Consider the following 21575-nt stretch of genomic DNA (forward strand, 5'->3'; position numbering starts at 1 on the left):
AGGAGCTCACCCCGTTGCGGGGCCTCGAACTGCGACCTTCCAATCAGCAAGTCCAAATGGCACAGTGGTTTAAACCACAGCGCCACCCATGTCCCTTAGGACGGTATAGAAGGCGGTATAAAAACGCTTTTATAAATTCAAAAAGAAATATCCTATCCCCCATGCCAATGGTAGGTCTGTGATTTTGGGTGACATAGACAAAATGGAAGTTGTGGCACTGTTGGGATCATGGGATATTTGGCAGTCTTGCGTGCCAGCTTGTCACTTTCTGGTTAGCATTTCATAGTGTTTTATTTTCTACCTTTCTCAAGGTGGAAATGACATAAATGAGAAGAGACACAACTAAAAACACACCAGTTCCATGTAAATATTTTGCCCTATTAAAAACAGCGCTGAATTTGAAATCTTAAAACCACTCTTCTGCTAATCAGCTACATTGAGAGACCCCAAAATTTAAGAAAGGGAGAGAAAAATGTATATTGCCTCATCTTTACAACCATTCATAATTTTCTAAACTTCTGGCGTGTTGCCTCTTGCATATATTCCCCCCTCCTACCTAAACTAAAGACAAACAAAAACTTTAGTCTTTCTTCCTATGAAAGTACACCATACATATGTAATTTTACTTTCTTTTTCTATTCCTTTATCCCACTTGACAATATTTTTTATGAGACGAACACCCAAAAGCTGTACATGCAGCTACACCATAGAATTATATAATGGCATTTTTACTTTCTGTTCTCTTTTATCTGAAGGGAGAGGCCACACACAGACATAAAATGAGCTGAAATTCTGTTTATGCCAAATTAGTCATTGCAGAAAGAATATTTGAGGGTAGATACACAAATCGTGCTCTTGGCATTCAAATATGACTAACATGGCACTGGAGGGTGTGATATCAGTTGCATGCAAACAGCAGGTTCAAAAATAGACACTCTCTCAATTTATTTAGGGCGAGATTAAAATAAGTTGTGTGCACAGAACAATGTCCACTCAGGGTTCTCCAAATCTTCTCTGGAGAGTTGGGAAACCTCCAGAACAGCTTTAGGGGGCATACAGGGGAGGGAAGAGGGAGAAATTCCCACTGTGCAGGCAGACCTCATTTCCCATGTTCATACTCCATGTAGCACTATGTTGAATGCCAGCCCACAATGGTATTCAATTTAGTATTAGAATAGACCAGCTGACATTTATGAACATCACTAAAGTTTTATCCACATTTCCTCTCGTCCTGCCACTTCCCCTAGGGAAAACTGCTCTTTTGCTCTCAATCAGAGCAAACAGCAATTTGGGTTTTTCATGGATTGCCATTTGTTCCGATTTAGAGCTAAAGAGCAGGTAGTCCCTGGGAATGGGAAGGGGAGCCATGTTTTCTAGGCACACTTTATCTATGACAAGCATTAGTGTGGACAAGCCTTAAGTTAGGCCCATTGATTTTAATAAGTGTACTTTTTGTAAAACCCACTGTATGGGATTTACGTGGCAATCATTAGGAGTTTATGACCTTCATCTATATGGAATGTATCTGAGAAAGCTCAAAACCTGAATTGTTTTATGAATGGTATTAGGAAGTTAGAGAGTTAAAGAACAATACTAAGCAAAAAAATGAACTCTCTCTCAAATAGCTCAACTTCCTCTATCAGAACATAACAGAAAACGGCAATTTTCACACATTGGCAGAATAGCCCAAGAGTTTATGCAGGGCCATTTCCCATCTTCCAGGTCTGCTAATACATTTTCAGCTGATATATTTTCAGAAAAGAAGCAATGAATCAGTTGCTTTAAAGTGAAAGTTCAGTACTGGAAGCTAAAGTTTGCATACATAAAAAATAACTGTTAGAAGATAAAGATAAAGGTAAAGGGAACCCTGACTGTTAGGTCCAGTTGCAGATGACTCTGAGGTTGCGGCGCTCATTTCGCTTTATTGGCTGAGGAAGCCGGCGTACAGCTTCCGGGTCATGTGACCAGCATGACTAAGGCGAACCAGAGCAGCGCACGGAAACACTGTTTACCTTCCCGCCGGAGTGGTACCTATTTATCTACTTGCACTTTGACGTGCTTTCGAACTGCAAGGTTGGCAGGAGCAGGGACTAAGCAATGGGAGCTCACCCCATCAGGGGGTTTCGAACCGCCAACCTTCCGATCAGCAAGCCCTAGGCTCTGTTGTTTAACCCACAGCGCCATTCATGTGATAATTCAAGGCAGGGGGAGGAAGAGGGACTATGAGTGGAAGAAAAGAATAATGGAAGCAAACCACAAAGGCCCCAGGGTGCTCAGAAGAACATCAAAACTACCTGCACTATAGTTTATTGTTGTTATTTATCATCATCATCATCAATCATCATCATCATCATTTTATGAAATCAATACTAACTACGTCACTTGGGAGGTTTTCCAGGTCCTGGAAGGGCGATTCAAAGGTGTTGCTGTCAATGTTGAGAATGACGACATCTTCCAGGGCCTTGCTCCTCACTCTCTGGAGGAATGAAAGACAAAAGAGAGAAACTAAAAGAGAGACACCACTTGCTCCTCTATTCGCTGCCTTTGGAAACCACTGTCATGAATGTTAAATGTGACCCAGCTCCACCTGATCTTTCACCACTCTTGGGGAGGGATCCCTGCCTCACAGCACTGAGGTGTTCCTACAAACTGGGCATAATGTCTGTGGTTTGCCTCCACAGTTCCAATTTCTGGAAGCCATGGAATAGGAGAGTGCTTTGGTGCTTATGTTCTGCTTGCCGGTTACCCACAAGCATGTGGTTGGCCACTGTGAGAACAGGATGCTGGACTAGATGGACAATTGGCCGGATCCAGTGGCTATTCTTAGGTTCTAAGCATCATAGAAACAGAAGAGATGGGTTGGCCAAAGGGCTTATACTCAACCCACCAACCCACCAAGGCAGGAGCACCTGCCTGCCTGCCACACACAAAGCCTCCATCAACCTAAACCCAGGATCATGTCATCTGGACTGCACAAGCATGTTAGGATTTTTATCTATCCGAGCTGCTCCAGCGAGTGGTACTGTTGTACCATGTTTTTGTATGCAGAAGGACACTGACAAACTGGAACGTGTCCAGAGGAGGGCAACCAAAATGGTCAAAGGCCTGGAAACGATGCCTTATGAGGAACGGCTAAGGGAGCTGGGCATGTTTAGCTGGGCATGTTTAGCCTGGAGAAGAGGAGGTTAAGGGGTGATATGATAGCCATGTTCAAATATATAAAAGGATGTCACATAGAGGAGGGAGAAAGGTTGTTTTCTGCTGCTCCAGAGAAGCGGACACGGAGCAATGGATCCAAACTACAAGAAAGAGGATTCCACCTAAACATTAGGAAGAACTTCCTGACAGTAAGAGCTGTTCGACAGTGGAATTGCTGCCAAGGAGTGTGATGGAGTCTCCTTCTTTGGAGGTCTTTAAGCAGAGGCTTGACAACCATATGTCAGGAGTGCTCTGATGGTGTTTCCTGCTTGGCAGGGGGTTGGACTCGATGGCCCTTGTGGTCTCTTCCAACTCTATGATTCTATGATTCTATCATGTGAGTGTCTGAGAGAGTGTGAGGCAGGAAGCCTGAGTACTGTTGGAAGTTGGTTTCACTACTGAATGTGTTGCTGTTCTGTAAAGGTAAAGGGACCCCTGACCATTAGGTCCAGTCGTGGGTGACTTTGGGGTTGCGGCGCTCATCTCTCTTTATTGGCCGAGGGAGCCGGCGTACAGCTTCCAGGTCATGTGGCCAGCATGACTAAGCAGCTTCTGGCGAACCAGAGCAGCGCACGGAAATGCCATTTACCTTCCCGCCAGAGTGGTACCTATTTATCTACTTGCACTCCGTTGCAGGGATTCGAACCACCGACCTGATCAGCAAGTCCTAGGTTCTGTGGTTTAACCCACAGTGCCACCCGCATCCCTTTGTTGCTGTTCTGTACAGGTGCTCAAAGAGCACAGATGTGCTGATGGAGTCTTTGTATTATAGACTGTAAATAAAGTAGTTTTAGAGCTACTGATTGATTCTTTCTTCTGCAATGACATGTCAGAAGACGAGTTGCTTCTCTCAGGAGAGAGGGGTCGCTTATCACCGGTCTCTCTGGACTGAGGGAGATTTACAGCCAGGGAAGACCACTGGAGAGATGCCCCAATGACTTGGGAAGTTGGCGGCCTTCCTGGGTGTGTTTCCAACAGTCCAGAGTGATGGATCTATTGACTGCCATCAAAGAAGAAGGCTGCAATCCTAGAGGTTTAGGCCCAGAATCCTTTGCAAATGTCACTGGCAATGTCAGGCATGGCTTTTGAGTTGAGACTGAAGTACGGAACAAACAGACTTTGCTCAACAATACCGTACAGCCCACACTACAAGTGACCACAAAATGGCAGCTGCCCTGGGTGTCGAGGCTCCGTTAATGCTGACCAGAGCTTCTTCCCACCCACCCAACCACCCATTCGTCCTCTTGCACCTATTCATGGAACATGTGGACTCCCCTAGTCTTCGTTACATGGATGTTCTGTGCCTCTGGGGCCAGGGATTGCAGGACTCAGATGCAGGCTCATGAGAACTGACCTGTGAGGCCAGAGGCAGAATGGATTGGCACGCTCACCTCCATGAAGCTGGTGTGGATTCCTATGAGGTAGGGCATGGGGGCACTGTCAAGGAAAGGAAGGAAGGAAAGAAAGTCAGAGCTGGTTCCAGATTCGGGTGGGCTCAGAGCCCCTGGGAGAACCGTCCAGATTGCACCCCCTAGCCATGGACTTCTTTCCGCCTCTCCTCCATCCTCCACCCTCCACCCCACTCCCCCCCCGATAAAGACCCTCTATTGAAAACCTTTTCTTATGAGGCAATAATCAATATTTTTATTTAAAGACATATTTATGAACATATGCTTTAGCCGATTTTGCACCCCCCTTTCGTCTGTGCCCCTGGCGGGGGCCTTCCTCACCACCCCCTAGTTACGGCCCTGGGTGGGCTCCATTGAACCTTGCCTGACTTACTTTGCCCCTAGAGCCATGTGGGGGGGGGGGGAGAGACATGCCCTCCAGAACAGGGAAAAGTCCTTCTGTGGGGAGCCACACCCAGGCTCAAAACAGATCAGATTGGTAAGGGCTTTCCTGGGAAAACAATGTTACTTCTAGGCATTGTCTTTCATCTCTCTCTCTCTCTCTCTCTCTCTCTCTCTCTCTCTCTCTCTCTCTCACACACACACACACACAAATATGAAATTGATGTCTTTAAACACACCAAAGATTCTTGCTTCTAATGTGCATTGAAGTTCACAGCTCACATGTCTACCTTTGCAATGAATTAGGCACAAGGTCCTCTTATAATCACCCCTGGGCCTTGGGGAGGGCACTGGGAAGGGTCCAAGCCTCCCCACAGCGGATGCCAGAGACAGGGAGGGGGGCAAGCCCAGGGGTGGGAGTACAGGCAAAGATTTCTTTTTCTATTGTACAACTCTCCGTGCTCCACTTTTCTGCCCTTTGTCTACAACAGAGACTTGATTTGAACTACAGCTTCCCAAATCACAGCAGCAGAGACTCAAATTGTCAGGATAAGAAACAGCAACTGGCTGCCTGCCTTGTTCTCGCTGTTGATTCATTGCAGACATCACTATTGCTGCCTGTTTATAGGCCGTTTTCCCAGCAAACACCCCCCAAGTCAGATGCCAGGAACAGGGCTGGATTGAGGTTTAACAAGGCCCTAAGCTATCGAAGGTAATGGGGCCCTTTATATGTCCAGCTGTCCTTTGTCAACAACAAATTGTCGCTGTTTTTCATGTCGAAGATATGCTATATAGTAATTTATGGACCTAATAGGTATCTAAAGTCATTTGCACATGTTGCCATGCAACCCGTCCATGCAGAATATAGGCACCCTGTATACAGAAATGAGCAAACCAGTGATATTTTAGGGAGCAGGCTAGCAGGTGGGGCCCATGACTTACATCATAGGAGCCTACACAACACAAAACACTGTTGCTGCATGTAGGTTTTATTTTATTTGTTTTTTATTTTATATTTTGGAAATGTACATCCAGGGGTTTTTCCCCTTTACATTTTCTGGGGGGCCCCAAGAGGGTGGGGCCCTAAGTTATAGTTTGTTTAGCTTATATGTAAATCCGGCACTATACAGGCAGGAGCTGGGACAGAGCAACGGGAGCTCACCCAATCACCGGGATTCGAACTGCCGACCTTCTGATCAGCAAGCCCAAGAGGCTCAGTGGTTTAGACCACAGCACCACACACGTCCAGCTTTCAGTCTTACCCCCTGCCCTGCCCAGTGCTTCAAAAAGAAGAAATGAAAAGGCTCACCAGCAGTAGTCAAGGAGGTGTGAAGGCAGCACCGGGATGTAGATGTGTTGCCAGTGCATGGGATACAACATGGAGAGGGAGGCCTGAACACAGGCTGTGAGCTGCAGGGAGAGAGAGAGGGGTTAGGAGATTTCCCTTAGGATGGCCTGACTCTGCTCAGAAGACCAGAACCAGCCTCCAAGTGACAGCCTGTGCCTTACAGGTGGTTTTAGCCCCTGTAGAAGGATCAGCCTCGTCCTCTTCCTGAAAATTGCCAGAATTTTGGCCTGAAGTTTTGGGGTCTCCTCCAGATTCAGGGGGTGGGTAGGTGGGTCTCAGGCTAGCCTATTTTCTACTATGCCCATGTCTATGTCACCACCGCTAGACTTCTCCCTACCAGGCAGGCCCCCCCCCAAACTCCTTGACCTCTGCTCCTTGCAATTTGGGGCTTGAGCCACAGGAGACCTGGCAACTCCCTGAGACCTGAGACTCAGCTGTACAGCTGCAAACACAACATTTTGAGTGTGTTTTGAATGCATTCTGCAAATGTGACACCAGATGGCGATGGTGAGCTAACGGCAAATTCAATATATATATTTATAACTTATATATATTTCAAACTTTTTTTCTGAAAGCATTTTCACAGCATTTTTATATGTGATTCCACCTTCCTATCCCACACCTCCAAGCATCCACTTGCCCTCACCGTGCTGAGTTTTCTGGTGGTGAGCAGGATCCGTCGCTCGTGGAGCAGGCTCGCATACAGGCGTAACATGTTGTTTGCATCCACGGCCACAACAAATTCTGTCAGGTTCCTCTGTGGGAAGGAGCCAATGTCCGGTTAGGTTCTCCAGTGAAGATTTGGCACAGTCCCCTCCCCACCAATTGTTCTGCCCTCTGTACTCTGTGTCACTCATGGCAGTACAATGCATCCAGCTCTCTTACATCTTCTGTTGTCTTTTTTCTAGGAACACCATGACACCAGGAAATGCCCAGTTGCAGCACAGTGTCTGGGAAAATCTAGACATATGGCAACCAATGTCGGAAGTGTAGATTTTAGCGAATTTCCTTTTAAAAAAGCTCAAAACCATCATGTGTTTTTTGTGGGGGTGGGTGGGGAGATTTTCCAAAAAGCTCTACATTTCGGGGCAAAACCTTCATATTTTGCAAAAAAATATATATTAAAAAGCGCTTTGCCACAAAAAGCACAACATCTTTTGAGTTCCCTGGGTCCATCTTGTAGGCGATGGATTGGGGATTAAATGTGTAGATCGAAATTTAAACCTCCTATCCCCTGTGTGTAGGAGAAATACAAAAAGGAACCCTGTGTATCTGAATGCATTTTGCAAATTATCACTCATTCGAGCTGCAGTCTCTCCTTTCTTAGCGTGGACCAGCTGTTCCAATGTCTATGTGCCTCACCTCTATTTTGCCTAGCAACTGCTCTGCTTAAAAGCATCCTGATGGTGGTGTATTTTGACTACTGGAGTGAAAGTCTCAACCTGGTCCTCTCCATGCTTTTGTCATCTAATTCAGTGCTGCCTACTCTGAGGGTTGGTCTCCAGCAGAAGTCTTTCTCCCATCAACTGCTGCCTGATCTTCTGAAACTAGAGATGGCAGGCAATGGACCAGGGACCTTTCGCTTGCTGGTCTTGTGCTCTGCCATTGAAATACAATCCCTTTCTCTCCTCTTTCATCTCTTGTGCTAGAAACAGGTCCAACTCTTGCATTGCTTACCAGCAGATGTCAAACCAATAAACAACTATTTTACTTTTAAAAGACAACTGAAGGCGGCCCTGTTTAGGGACGTTTTTAATGTCTGACGCTGTATTGTTTTTAATATTCGGTTGGAAGCCGCCCAGAGTGGCTGGGGAAACCCAGCCAGATGGGCGGGGTATAAATAATAAATTATTATTAAATTATTCTTATAGCTGTTTAAAGTGCAGCAGTGATGTATGGAAGTGAGAGCTGGACCATAAAGAAGACTGATCGCCTAAAAATTGATGCTTTTGAATTATGGTGCTGGAGGAGACTCTTGAGAGTCCCATGGACTGCAAGAAGATCAAACCTCTCCATACTGAAGGAAATCAACCCTGAGTGCTCACTGGAAGGACAGATCATGAAGCTGAGGCTCCAATACTTTGGCCACCTCATGAGAAGAGAAGACTCCCTGGAAAAGACCCTGATGTTGGGAAAGATGGAGGGTGCAAGGAGAAGGGGATGACAGAGGACGAGATGGTTGGACGGTGTTCTTGAAGCTACCAGCATGAGTCTGACCAAACTGTGGGAGGCAGTGGAAGACAGGAGTGCCTGGCATGCTCTGGTCCATGGGGTCACAAAGAGTCGGACACGACTAAATGACTAAACAACAACAAAAAGTGCAGCAGCAGCGGCCTGTCCACAAAAATCCAGCAAAAATCCCCATCTTGCCCTCCTAGTCCCACTTTTCACAATCCCCTCCTTCCCCTAGGTTGCACCTGACTATGTTTGCCATTCATTGCACATTATACTCCTGGCCAATCCCCAACCCTGCTTGGAGAAAATGCCCTTTTGCAATAAATCACTCTTCTCTCTATTTTGAAATCTTCGTAGCATTGCCAGACCATGTCCTTTCCCAGCCCATTCAGGGCTCATCCAGACTTCCACTTTCCCCGCTGCTTTGAGCAACTGTCAGTTGGGTTTCCTGCAGTTTGATGTCTGCTCCAATTCAGTGCGAAAGAGTGAGCTTTCCAGTGGCGCAAAGCAGTGGCGTAGCGTGGGGGGTGCAGGGGGGGCCGACCGCACCGGGCGCAACATCTGGGGGTTAGGGTTAGGGGCGCAAATCCACGGGTTAGGGGGCGCAAATCCATGGGCTGGGGGGCGCAAATCCATGGGCTAGGGGGCGCAAATTACTTGCCTTGCTGACAACCCACGCTACGCCACTGGCGCAAAGAGAAAACCACTAGCAGAAAATCTCTCAGAATCATGCTTTCTAGGCACAGGGAAAGCAAAAGTGTGGGTGATCTCTCCTTGCCACTCCACTGCAACAAGAGCTATTGTGTTGGCAGTCACGCAACACACAGAATCTACAGCCTGCTGCCCCTCTGTTTCCTCCTCAATGTCATCTGGTTTTTCTGGGGTCGCCCCCTACCATGTGGGAGCTGAAGAGGATTTTGGGCGCCAGCAAGGGAACTAGGCTTGTGTGACCCACATTACGCCACTCTGGCGGATTAAGGATGATGATTAAGGAGACATCATTTCCACAATTGTGAAAGCTGGTGTCTCTCTCTTTAGAAAAGCAAACACAGCCCCTACAAACCACAACCACCTCTCCCAAAGCTCCAGGAGACGCTGCAAATGTGACTTACACTTTCAGGGATGGTGGGGAGTTTGCCTTGGTCAGGGACAATGAAATAAACCTGGAAGAGAGGAAGAAAGAGGTTGGTGATGATCTGGTCCAGCTAGAAGAAGACTCTGAAACAAAAATCGTGCCAGTGGTCCGAGTCTCTCTCTCAACCCCCCCTTATTTTTATGGATAGTAGCTGACTGGCCAACCAGCATATTACACCAGATCAAGCAATACATTAAATAATAATAATAATAATAATAATAATAATAATAATAATAATAATAAAATACAATTTTATTTATATCCCGCCCTCCCCAGCCGAAGCCGGCCTCAGAGCGGTTAACAACAATAAAAGTAACACAGCATTCTAAAATCAATTCAGTCTAAAACCAATTGAAAATAAAATTAATGGCAACCATTGGGCTAGAGTTCTGTGAGGATTACCAAAGGAGGGGGTCAGACCAGTGCCTTGGCCAAAGGCCTGGTAGAACAGCTCTGTCTTGCAGGCCCTGCAGAAAGTTGTCAAGTCCTGCAGGGCCCTAGTCTCTTGTGACAGAGCGTTCCACCAGATCGGGGCCACAGCTGAAAAAGCCCTGGCTCTGGTTGAGGTCAGCCTTGTGGCCCAGGACCTCCAAATTGTTTTTGTTTGAAGACTGTAAGATCCTCCGTGGGATATACCAGGAGAGGCGGTCCCATAGGTACGAGGGTCCTAGGCCGTATAGGGCTTTAAAGGTTAAAACCAGCACCTTAAACCTGATCCTGTACTCCACCGGAGGCCAGTGCAGCTGGAATAGCACTGGGTGAATGTGATCCCACGACAAGGACCCCGTAAGGAGTCTCGCTGCAGCATTCTTCACCTGCTGGAGTTTCTGGGTCAGTCTCAAGGGTAGCCCCATGTAGATTCTTGGCTGACCTCCCAATAGGAGATCTTGGGCATCCCCAGAAAAAGTACTTTTTGAAAAGGACACAGATTTGTATAAAGGATGCATATATGCAAAACTAAATATCTCGGTACAAATTTAGAAAATTGCCATAATTTAAATAATCAAGGGGTCTTTGGGCACCTTAAAGACTAGCACATTTATTATAGAAGAACTTTTGTGGACTCAGACTTGTGAGTCTTTAAGGTGCCGCAAGACTTAGTTGTTTTTGCTGCAAGAGACTAGCATGGCTGCCCCTCTGGGGGAAAAATTAAATAGAAATACAGTAGGGCCTTCTCTGTCTGCTTTCAAGATGCCAACTGCTGGTGGGTGGGCAAAACCAAGGTGCTCTCCATTTTTAGGGTTCTTTATTCCTTGCAAATGACACAGCCCCCCCCCGCCCGACTCCTGACTCACTGATGCAGTCCCACAGTCCGGATTCTGGCTCTTGTCTTGTTTGTTTGGATCCTTCTCAGTGGAAATTTTCAATTTGGCCATCTTTAGATCCTTGCAAGACAACAAGAAATGGTCAAAAGGAGGGAGACATACACCCCACAACAAATTAAAAGAAGATGGATGAGGAATTGTTTACATTTTTAGTCTTTCAACAATAATGCATCCATTTTTTAAAACAAACACACCTTCGTTCATTAAACTCCACATACTTCCACTTCCATATAATCTGGAGGCATTATAGAAAACATTTTATACCAGTTTACTAAATTGAGGAATTCAGGGACATTGACATTGACATTGGAACAGCTGGTCTGTGCTAAGAAAGGAGAGACTGCAGCTCGAATGAGTGATAGTTTGCAAAATGCATCTGGATACACAGTGTTACTTTTTGTATTTCTCCTATACATGTGGGATAGGAGGTTTAAATTTCAATCTACAGATTTAATCCCCAATCCATCGCCTACAAGATGGACCCAGTGAACTCAATAGGTGTTGAGCTTTTTATGGCAAAGCCTTTTTTTTTGAAAAATATGAAGGTTTTGCCCAAAAATGTTGAGCTTTTTTTTCTCTCATCAAAATTTCCCCCTCAAAAAAACCCCACCGTGATGGTTTTGAGCTTTTTAAAAAGGAAATAGAATCAGCTGCAGGTGTGTGTGGTAATTATCAGGATAAGCGCAGGCTAACTTTACTGACAGTTGTAAATAGACAAATTCTGTACACTGCCTAAAATTTCCTTGACATCCATCAGATGTAAAGGACATAAACAATGATCTGACTTTTAGAAGATATCTGAAGGCAGCTCTGTATAAGGAAGTGTTTAATGATTGATGTTTTACTGTGGTTTTATAATTTGTTGGAAGCTGCCTAGAGTGGCTGGGGCAACCCAGTCAGTTGGGCAGGGTATAAAAAACACGTTGTTGTTGTTGTTGTTGTTGTTGTTGTTAAAATTTAAGACTCTCCTCCCATGGCATTGTATTGAGGGAAACTCTCCATTTGCACCTCCTAATGCAAATTTCAACTTCAGAGGGCGAACATTTCCCCCTGGAATGAAGTGGGGGAACAAAGATTCCAATAATTATCACCCTCCCCACTAACTCTTTCCTGTGTATAGATGCAGGGATGGCGACACTCCAGGGGTCCTGCAAAATGCAAAGATGCCCCCCTTTGATTCTTGGAGTGCCCCCATTCCTCACAGGAAGCCCACACAGTTGTTTAAAGGCACTACCAGGAAAACAACAAATCATGGCAATAGGACTCAAAGCTCAGCTGTTTTAAGACTTTTGCTTATCTATAGGAGCAGATTCTTCTGTGTCAGAGAGGTGAGAACTTACAAATTCAAGGCTGATGGGGCTGTTGAGGTCAGGCACAGGATGGAGATAAAGTGCAGACAAGAACACATCCAGCTCTGTGAACTAGGGAGAGAGGAGATAAAGGCAGAGATTGGTGTTTAAATGGGAATGCTAGGAATCTGGGGTGGGGGCGGGAACAGCACAGGGCAACTTGCTGGGCTCTGCAAGGAATCCAGAATTTCTGCCCTCACCTGCTGCTTGGCCAAGTTGTCTGCGATGTAGTTCAAGATCTTGTAGAAAACTTCAAACCAGGGCACGTAGCTGCAAAGAGAATCAGCATCAGGGGCACAACTGACCAGGCAAAGGGCCAGCGCTGTCTTTAGCATATGCGCCGTCGGGGTGCAAAGATCTGCCCAGTGCTCCCAAATTTAGTTTAGCCCCCAAATTAAGACCACCACACTTAAACTAATAAGTATTGTTGAGGCACCTACTTAGGAGAAACATCAGTCGTGTCAAAGGTGCCACTGACCTCGCATAGCAGCTCAACACAATACGTAACGTAATATTTTGATGCAAGAGTTAATTTGGTGTGCACGGCACCATTGAAAATGACAAGCGCTGTCGTTGTGAATGACAAGTGCCGCCGCCGGCGCAGCGTGTCTTTGGTAAATGAGCGCACAAAGTCGAAAGTCCTTTAGTGAAAGAGTAGGTATACATTTTGGTAATACAGTGGTACCTCGTGTTAAGTACTTAATTCGTTCCGGAGGTCTGTTCTTAACCTGAAACTGTTCTTAACCTGAAGCACCACTTTAGCTAATGGGGCCTCCCGCTGCTGCTGCACTGTCGTCGCACAATTTCTGTTCTCATCCTGAAGCAAAGTTCTTAACCCGAGGTACTATTTCTGGGTTAGCAGAGTCTGTAACCTGAAGCGTATGTAACCTGAAGCGTATGTAACCTGAGGTACCACTGTACAGTGGTACCTCGGGTTAAGTACTTAATTCGTACTCCAGAAAAGCCATTGGGGCCTGTACTTCCTTAGCTAAGTATACAAGCCAAGGTGTCTAATTAGAATTTTATTATTATTTATTGAATTGATATACCACCCTGTACCTGGAGGTCTCAGGGCGGTTCACAGAAAAGATCAACATAAAAACCAGAATATATATGATCAAAATAAAAACAACAACCCAATAACACCCCCCCCAAAAGAGCCACATTTTAAAAGGGCATAGAGAAGTGAAATTGGCCCCATGCCAACTTAGTGGAGAGGCACATGGGTAACTCTGTGGCAACTGTGGCTTCTGCGACGGCTTGCACCCGCCTGCACTTCTGCTTAGTCCAGGTGTGCGCAACCTCTGCCCTCCAGATCTTGTTAAACTGCTATGCCCATCATCCCTGGCCACTGGCTATGCTGGATGGGGCTGATGGGAATTGTAGTTCAGCAACACCAGATTGGGGAACCCCCAAGGGAAGAAGAAGTGTTTGGATTTGATATCCCGCTTTATCACTACCCGAAGGAGTCTCAAAGCGTTTAACAATCTCCTTTCCCTTCCTCCCCCACAACAAACACTCTGTGAGGTGAATGGGGCTGAGAGACTTCACAGAAGTGTGCTGGCCCAAGGTCACCCAGCAGCTGTATGTGGAGGAACGGGGAAGCAAACCCGGTTCCCCAGATTACGAGTCTACCACTCTTAACCACTACACCACACTGGCTCTCAGGGAACCCCCAGGGGAGGAGGGCTCAGAGCCTGGGGACTGGTGGTGGGACACTGAGGAGAAGTCAAAGGGAAAAGGCTGGATGCTGAAGGGGCAGCAGGGTTTAGTGAGCAGGAAGAGCCTGTGACAGGGAGCAGTTCAGGCTCTGGGGCTGAAGCAGAGGAGGGGGTTCAAGAGGCTGTTGAAGAATCCCGGGAGTCTTCCTCTCCTGCTGTTACAAACTTCCCTCTCCTCTGGTCTCCAAGACCGCACAGAATAATGAGGAGAGCAGAACAGAGACCAGGGGTGTGCAGGCACTTGGGAAATATCCAGGAGATGAGGAGATTTACAGGGGTAGAAGGCAAGGAACCTTCAGTCCTGGCAACTGCTCTATAGGGGCAAGACCTGCTGGGAAGCATTGCTGAGTTGTATGCCATTTCCTTGAATAAAGAGTGAACTTCACTGACAACGGACTCTGCTTCTTTGTGCTGATCTGCACCTGACTCCAGCCCTGACACCCAGTGGGCTAAAACTTTTTGTAAGTTTGTGGGGTCAACCCACACCAAGAAAATGCTTCCCCCCATGACATGAAAATTCCCATCCATGAGAAGAGGCTGAGGAAGAACAAACCATCCTACCTGAGGATACACAGGCAGGTGCGGAAGGCCACGGCCAAGCGGCAGAAACCAAAGCGTTGCTTTCCGTCCATATCGGTGAGTACAAAAGTGAAATGTTGGATCGTGGGGCTTTCCTTGACCCTTAACAAAGAAGTGGGGAGACTGGGTAAGGGAGTGCCATTTTGGAGAAAGAATGCAATAAGTTGGCTAAAGCGACAAACTGCTAATATGCTTTGGTAGGCAAAACACAGAGGGATGAATGCACAAAGCAATTGTTTAAATGTCATATGAATGCAGGAGGAAATAATATTCTCCATATAGTCAGGCTGGTGGGCTAAGAAAGAAGTAGCCACAGGTCTATAGCACATTTTTATGCAGAGCAAAAAAGGTGAGTAGGGAGGGGGCATTTTCCAGACGGAGGCTTCCTACCACCCCCAAACACAAAATGTTTCCATGCAGGTAGTTCATCACATGCAGTTCACAGCCAAAATAACAGGTGTTGTGTTGTTCAATAAAGAGATTAAGGGACGTACCTGCATGTGGGAACTTCTGACCCCATAATACAGTCATACCTTGGCTCCTGAACGCCTTGGGAGTCCCAATGTTCTGGCTCCCGAATGATTGAAAACTGGAAGTGAGTGTTCTGGTTTTCAAACGTTATTTTGGAAGCCAAATGTCTGACAGGGCTTCCTTGGCTTCGGATTGGCTGCAGGAGCTTCCAGCAGCCAATCAGAAGCCACACTTTGGCTTCTGAATGTTTTGGAAGTTGAACGGACTTCCGGAACGGATTCCGTTTGACTTCCAAGGTACAACTGTATTTGGAATGGGAGAGAATGGTTTGTCAATGTGAAGCAGAGGACAAAAAGTTCCCTCCAACGAGGGTAGACTTCTGCAGGTCCATATCCACAAGGGAAACTTGTTACACAAGGATTGATCCTGATCGCTGGGGTGCTGTTCCCAGCTTCATGAGGGTTGCTAATTGACCAGGGGAAAAGTGCTATTGTGACCAACAGCAATTTTATCCGTAGAAATCAGCAAATAATGCTTCTTGTTGTGTGGCGCTCTGCGCATCATATTGCTGCCAAAGGCACCGCTTGCAACAGCTGGTTTCAAGAGCTGGCGAGCCTAAGTTGCAAGGGTGCATAAAGTGCATGGAGACCCCATTCTTTCAGGCCACCACGTACCTTTCGACATCAAAGGGGAAGCAAAACTTGGGCAGTATCTGGACTGAATCCTACAGGAAGAGAGAAGGATCCTCGGTTATTACAGCCTGAACCCAGCAGACAAACTTATAGGCACCTTGAGAAAAACCTTCGGTTGGCAAGGAGGAGCCTGGTGCACATACGGAACAATCTGAATTTACAGCACAATCCTAGGCAAGTCTGCTCAGAAGTGCCCACCCCAGTTCCATGGGGCTGAGTCCCAGGCAAATAGCACTGCAGCCGTGGCCTCCTTTGCAAGTTGAATGCCAATCATTTGCAAAGCATGCCAAGAGTGAGGGGGAACTGTAGCCCTCCAGATGTTGATGGACAGCTGCTCCCATCATCCTGGACCACAGGACACCCTCTAGATGTTGCTGAACTGTAAATCCCCACCCTTGGGCTTATATGGAGTATGTGTGCACCTATCTGCCTGGCAAAGTGCCTAGGGCTGTTTCCAGATACTCCACAACGTTCCTCCAAAATCTCTCCTTCCCACACACAGTATTTCACATTTAAGTAAAGGTTGCTTATGCAGCCTTGAATTAGAACAACTTGCCTGGCAGCCATAGGAATTCCATTGGGTAAGTGGTATTTCATGCAACTGGGCTGGCACAGCAGCCAGCTTGCTTTGTAGCCTGCAAATTGAGAAGTCTTCTGTGTTTCCAAGTTACTAGCCTACAAGGCAGTGCAAATGGCCTCTATTTAATATCTTCCAATGCCTTTAGCTTCTATAATCTGTTTAATTGCTCCCATTTTATCTTCATGCCAGGAAAGCTTCACCTGTTTAATTTCTGTGTGTCGGGTTGTTTTCCCAAATCCAGAAGAATAAAAAGTTGGTGACTCTTGAGCACATGCTAGCAATGATTTTGGAATGCAAAGTGGAGTTGGGCAGCAATTGTGCAAAGGGGGACTGACCTGGTCATCGAACTCCGGAGGGAACTGTCTAAGCACTTGAGGATCTGCGCAGGGAAAGAGAGCGGAAGTCAGCATATGGAACAAAGAGGCAGCCAACATGGTTCCAACTGTGGTTGGATTTAAGATCCCATCATTCACCCTGACCAGGGACCAAGGTGCTGATGGGTGCCAGTGCTCAGCTGCATCTGGAGGGCACCCTGTTGGCTAGCCTTGGGTTGTCAGTGGCTCCTCCAGACTTTCAGGCAGGAGTCACACTTTTGCTTGCCCCATATTTTGATAGGATTGGATACCAATTAATTTCCCCAAGTCCGAGAGCTTTCCTCGTCGTTCCATGGCTGTGCCTTGGGAAAACCCAATTTTACCCATTGAATCAGAAGCGCAGTAAGCAAAATACCTCTTTGGCTTGTCTGCACTTCTGATGAGATCTGATTCAGTGGGTCAGATCTGATTTTTGCAAGGCACAGCCATGGAACAGCAAGAAAAGCTCTCAGACCTGGAGGAATTCATCAGTACACAATCAAAATATGGGGCAAGCGAAAGTGGGAATGAGCATTGAATGTGTTTCCATCTCTAAGTTCATATTTATCTCAAAATAATCTTTTAGAGTCTTTTGGGCCTTACCAATTCCTCAACAAATCATCATTCATTCTCCATATGTAGGGTCCCTGCAGAGACAATTTCATCTCCAAAAACACTGCATTGTGGTCTGAGCAAGTCTTAGAGCATATTTCCACTTGCTCCCACTGTTGTTATTTAACAGAAACAGGACCCGTTTTCTGTCCCCTGTCCCCGTGAAAAGCATGGTTCCTGTTCTGTCTCATTTCTTCCAACCTCTAGAGGACATGTTGAGAATGCATTTTTGAAAAAATATATGCAATTATGCAGACACACCTACACAAAGTTGTTTAGTTTGCAGCTCCCCCCACCCTCTCCCTCCCATCTTGACAATAATACATGCAAACGCATACCCATGGACATACAATTCCCTCTGAGGGTCTGCAGGGGAGAGCAATGCAAAAGGTCCCGGATTCAGTCCCTAATTATCTCCAGTTAAAAGGATCAGGCAAAGGAGGGCTCTCATTAGAGCAAAATGGGACAGTGTCTCACCAGCTAGAGATGCCCAAGCAGACATCTCAAACTCCACCCTCCTCCAGAACCCATCCCCCAGTAGCGTAGCGTGGGGGTGCAGGGGGGCGCACCGGGCGCAACATCTGGGGGTTAGGGTTAGGGGGCGCAAATCCACAGGTTAGGGGGCACAAATCCACGGGTTGGGGGGTGCAAATTACTTGCCTTGCCCTGGGTGCTGACAACCCACGCTACGCCACTGCCATCCCCTGTCCCATGCAAATCAGAGGTCATAAAATTAAATATTATTTTAAGCAGTTTTATGGTCAGTTCACTAACATCTCTTTGCTCCAGAAGCCCAGTGCACAACTGATTTATCAAAGAGTAAAGGAAGACAGTCCTTGTTGTAAGAATAGGATGTTACAAAAACATCTGTTTTCATTTGTGGATGTGCTAGGAATAGTGCAGTTCCCCCTCCGTCCTGTGTGTAATAATAATAATAAATAATAAAATTTTATTTATATCCTGCCCTCTCCAGCCAAAGCCGGGCTCAGAGCAGCAAACAACAATAAAATAGAAATCCATTTGACTCAGGGCTCAGAGCGGCTAAAAACAATATAATAGAAATCCATTTGACGAAACCTGAGAGCAGAGATGCCCTAAATGAGAAACCCTCTGTACGGTGAACCATGAGGCCCAATACCTTGGTTAGCTTTTGCAAGCTACACGGTTTAATTTTGGCCAGGACTGCCTAACTCTGAAACTGGTTTTCAGTGCTAGAAAGCAGCAACAGCTGACAGAAAATGCCTCTAGCCCTTGTGAACATTTCCCTAACCACTGAAGAAGCGCAGCCCTATTGCAGCTGAGATTCGAGGCCTGGCTTCCAGGCATGCATGAGACCCTGCACCTCAGTTGCACAGACTAACCTGCACGCACACACACAGGAAGGAGAGAACCGGATGGGACATGATGAAAGAGTTTCATGCTGTCTTGGGCTGCCTCTGGGCAGAGACGGGTTTCTCCCTTGCCGGCTTCCTTGAGCAGGAGAGCTTAAGCGGAGACTTCCCTTTCCCCTCTCTTTCTTATTTTTAACAACCATCCAACGGTCATTTTAAGCCATCTGGAGAAAACCACAGCAGCAAGGGGGAAGGGGGTACATAAACTAAGCACTATCTCTGTCAAATAGGGACACCTGGAACTGGAAGAGGTGCAGGTGGATAGGGACACCAGTTTCCTTATATCAGAGGTTTCCAACCTTTTTTAGTCCACAGCTCCCTTGACCAACTCCATTCTTTCTGTGGCACCCCTGTGGGGCTCAGGAGCCCAGTTCTGTCATCCCTTGCCCGCAGAGCTTGCAGCCTCTCTCCCTCTTTAAGACACCCTCCCTTGTGGAGGGTTCCTCCAGACTCCTCTCCTCTCTCCTCTCCTTAGGAGTCCTCTGGGCAGCCACTGCTGCTGCCCCTGGTCTCTGAGCTATATCTCTACTGCCCCAAAGAGAGTTGCCTCCTGGTGAACTTATAGCCAGGTCTGCTGCAATAAACACCTGTTATGGCCTCAGTGAAGAACAAGAATGAGACTGGAAGTGCTGCCTGAACAAATGCTGGTTCCATAAAGATACCATGTGATTTTTGTCCCTATACCAGGCTAGTTCCAGAACTGGCCCATCCTCTATGAGCCACTTTGAACAGGTGGCTAGAGCTGCTCACCTGCCAATCACCTAGGACCGGATTTAATGGGGCCCTTTATATGTCCAGCTGTCCTTTGTCGACAACAATTTGTCACTGGTTTTTGTGTTGAGCATATGCTATATGGTAATTTATGGACCTAATAGGTATCTAAAACCATTTGCACATGTTGCCATGCAACCTGTCCATGCAGAATGCAGGCACCCTATATATAGAAATGAGCAAACAAGTGATATTTTAGAGAGCAGGCTAGCAGGCGGGGCCCATGACTTACATCATAGGAGCCTACACAACACAAAACACTGTTGCTGTATGTAGGTTTTATTTTATTTGTTTTTTATCTTATATTTTGGAAATGTACATCCAGTTCTTTTTCCTTTAATTTTTTTGGGGCCCCCAAGAGAGTGGGGGCCTAAGCTATAGCTTGTTTAGCTTATATGTAAATCAAGCACTGCAATCACCCAGTGCCCTATGATGTTGTATGATTCAAATTCAAATTCCCCTGTAGTCTAGTGTCTTGTTCTGAACTTTAGCCAGCCAAATGCTTCTGGGCAGCTCACATTGATTGTCCCACCCTGGCAACTGGTTCTGAGTGATACACTTCGTCTGAACATAGAAGCTGTATTGAGCTATCCCAGCTTACTCCCATTTAAAGAGCTAGCCCTCTGTGACTTTGTCTAATACTCTTTTCTAACTGTCTAAGCCAATTGCTATTGCCATATTTATCAGCGCCCGCTGAAAACATTCTTCTTTAGGCAAGCCTGACCAGATGCTTAGAAATGCTGGTGTGAATTTACCGGTAATCTGTTTTCTTATTTTAACTTCTTACATGTTTTAATGTACTGTAGTCTTCCGATGTATAAGTCAAGTGATGTAGAAATAAATATATTGCAACCTTGAGGTCCATTTGTTAATTACCGTATTTTTCGCTCTATAACACGCACCCGACCATAACACGCACGTAGGTTTTAGAGGAGGAAAATCCGTAGGCATGCCACCCGTAGGCATTTCCTCCATAACACGCACAGACATTTCCCCTTACTTTCGAGGAGGAAAAAAGTGAGTGTTATGGTGCAAAAAATATGGTATTTGCTGTGCTGTGCAAAGAAAGGCTCTGTTTTCTCCGTTCTGCATCTATTACCAATCCACTGGTGCTGAGTTGTGATGAGAGGGGAGAAAAATGATATTTGGCCTGTTCTCTCCACATTGTGCAGGATTTCATTCCACCCTGAGAGAAGTTTGTAGGAAGCCCCTTGCAAGCAACCAAAAGTAGACAACCTCAAACCAATTCTAGCTGCTGAGCTAAGCGCTTTGGCTGCTGTGGCTGTCTTTTACTTCCTTTGACCACTACAACTGGGTAGTTTCAAAAATGTCACTCAGCTGAGAGTGGCATGGGGAGGGGAGCAATGTCCGGGGATTCACCTGCAGCCCCCTCCCTGTGTTCTTCTTAAATCTGCTCTGGAGGGTCTCCCAGACCTGCAATGTTGGGGCTGCAGGGACAGAACTGGATACAAACTCATGGGCACCACCGGATAGCTCAGTTGTCTAGAGTGTGGTGCTGATAGCACCAAGCTTGCAGGTTTGATCCCCGTATGGGGCCAGTGCCAGATTTACATATAAGCTAAACAAGCTATAGCTTGGGGCCCCACTATCTTGGAGGTCCCCAAAAAAATTAAAGGGGGAAAAATTGATGTACATTTCCAAAATATAAGATAAAAACAAATAAAACCAACATACAGCAACAGTGTTTTTTGTTGTGTAGGCTCCTATGATGTAAGTCACGGGCCCCGCCTGATAGCCTGCTCCCTAAAATATCACTGGTTTGCTCATTTCTTATTTAGGGTGCCTACATTCTGCTATTTATAATTATTAGTAGTTTGCATCATATATTTACACCTATTATTATTTAATGGTTTAGAAGTTTCTAGAGACTAGATTACGAGTCTTTGTAAATTGTGTTTCTAAAGGAACTTTTGTTATTGCCAAATGCCAGTGTATTTGCATTATTTTGTTATTAATAAAAAATCATTTTAAGTTAGAGCTTAATAATGATTTCACTATTAATAGACGACTTCTTAATTGTACTTCAGTTCAACAATTACTTTGATAAAATACATATTTTGTTAT

General features: G+C 46.1%; 1 protein-coding gene across 3 annotated transcripts in view; it reads right to left on the reverse strand.

The window, feature by feature from the left end:
* The window catches only part of DENND1C (DENN domain containing 1C), a 54502-nt gene that overhangs the window by 27710 nt on the left and 5217 nt on the right, over nt 1-21575 (reverse strand). For all 3 annotated transcript variants that reach the window (XM_081894015.1, XM_081894014.1, XM_081894013.1), the window contains exons 4-14: nt 16699-16742; nt 15766-15815; nt 14603-14722; nt 12521-12590; nt 12312-12392; nt 10942-11031; nt 9624-9674; nt 6983-7093; nt 6298-6398; nt 4590-4635; nt 2375-2476 (exon numbers count right to left, since the gene is read on the reverse strand). In XM_081894015.1, the coding sequence (XP_081750141.1) occupies nt 2375-2476; nt 4590-4635; nt 6298-6398; nt 6983-7093; nt 9624-9674; nt 10942-11031; nt 12312-12392; nt 12521-12590; nt 14603-14722; nt 15766-15815; nt 16699-16742 (866 nt within the window). The remainder of the gene's footprint in view (nt 1-2374; nt 2477-4589; nt 4636-6297; nt 6399-6982; nt 7094-9623; nt 9675-10941; nt 11032-12311; nt 12393-12520; nt 12591-14602; nt 14723-15765; nt 15816-16698; nt 16743-21575) is intronic.

The sequence above is a fragment of the Podarcis melisellensis genome, assembly GCF_964234715.1.
Source record: "Podarcis melisellensis genome assembly, chromosome: 17".
Taxonomy (NCBI): domain Eukaryota; kingdom Metazoa; phylum Chordata; class Lepidosauria; order Squamata; family Lacertidae; genus Podarcis; species Podarcis melisellensis.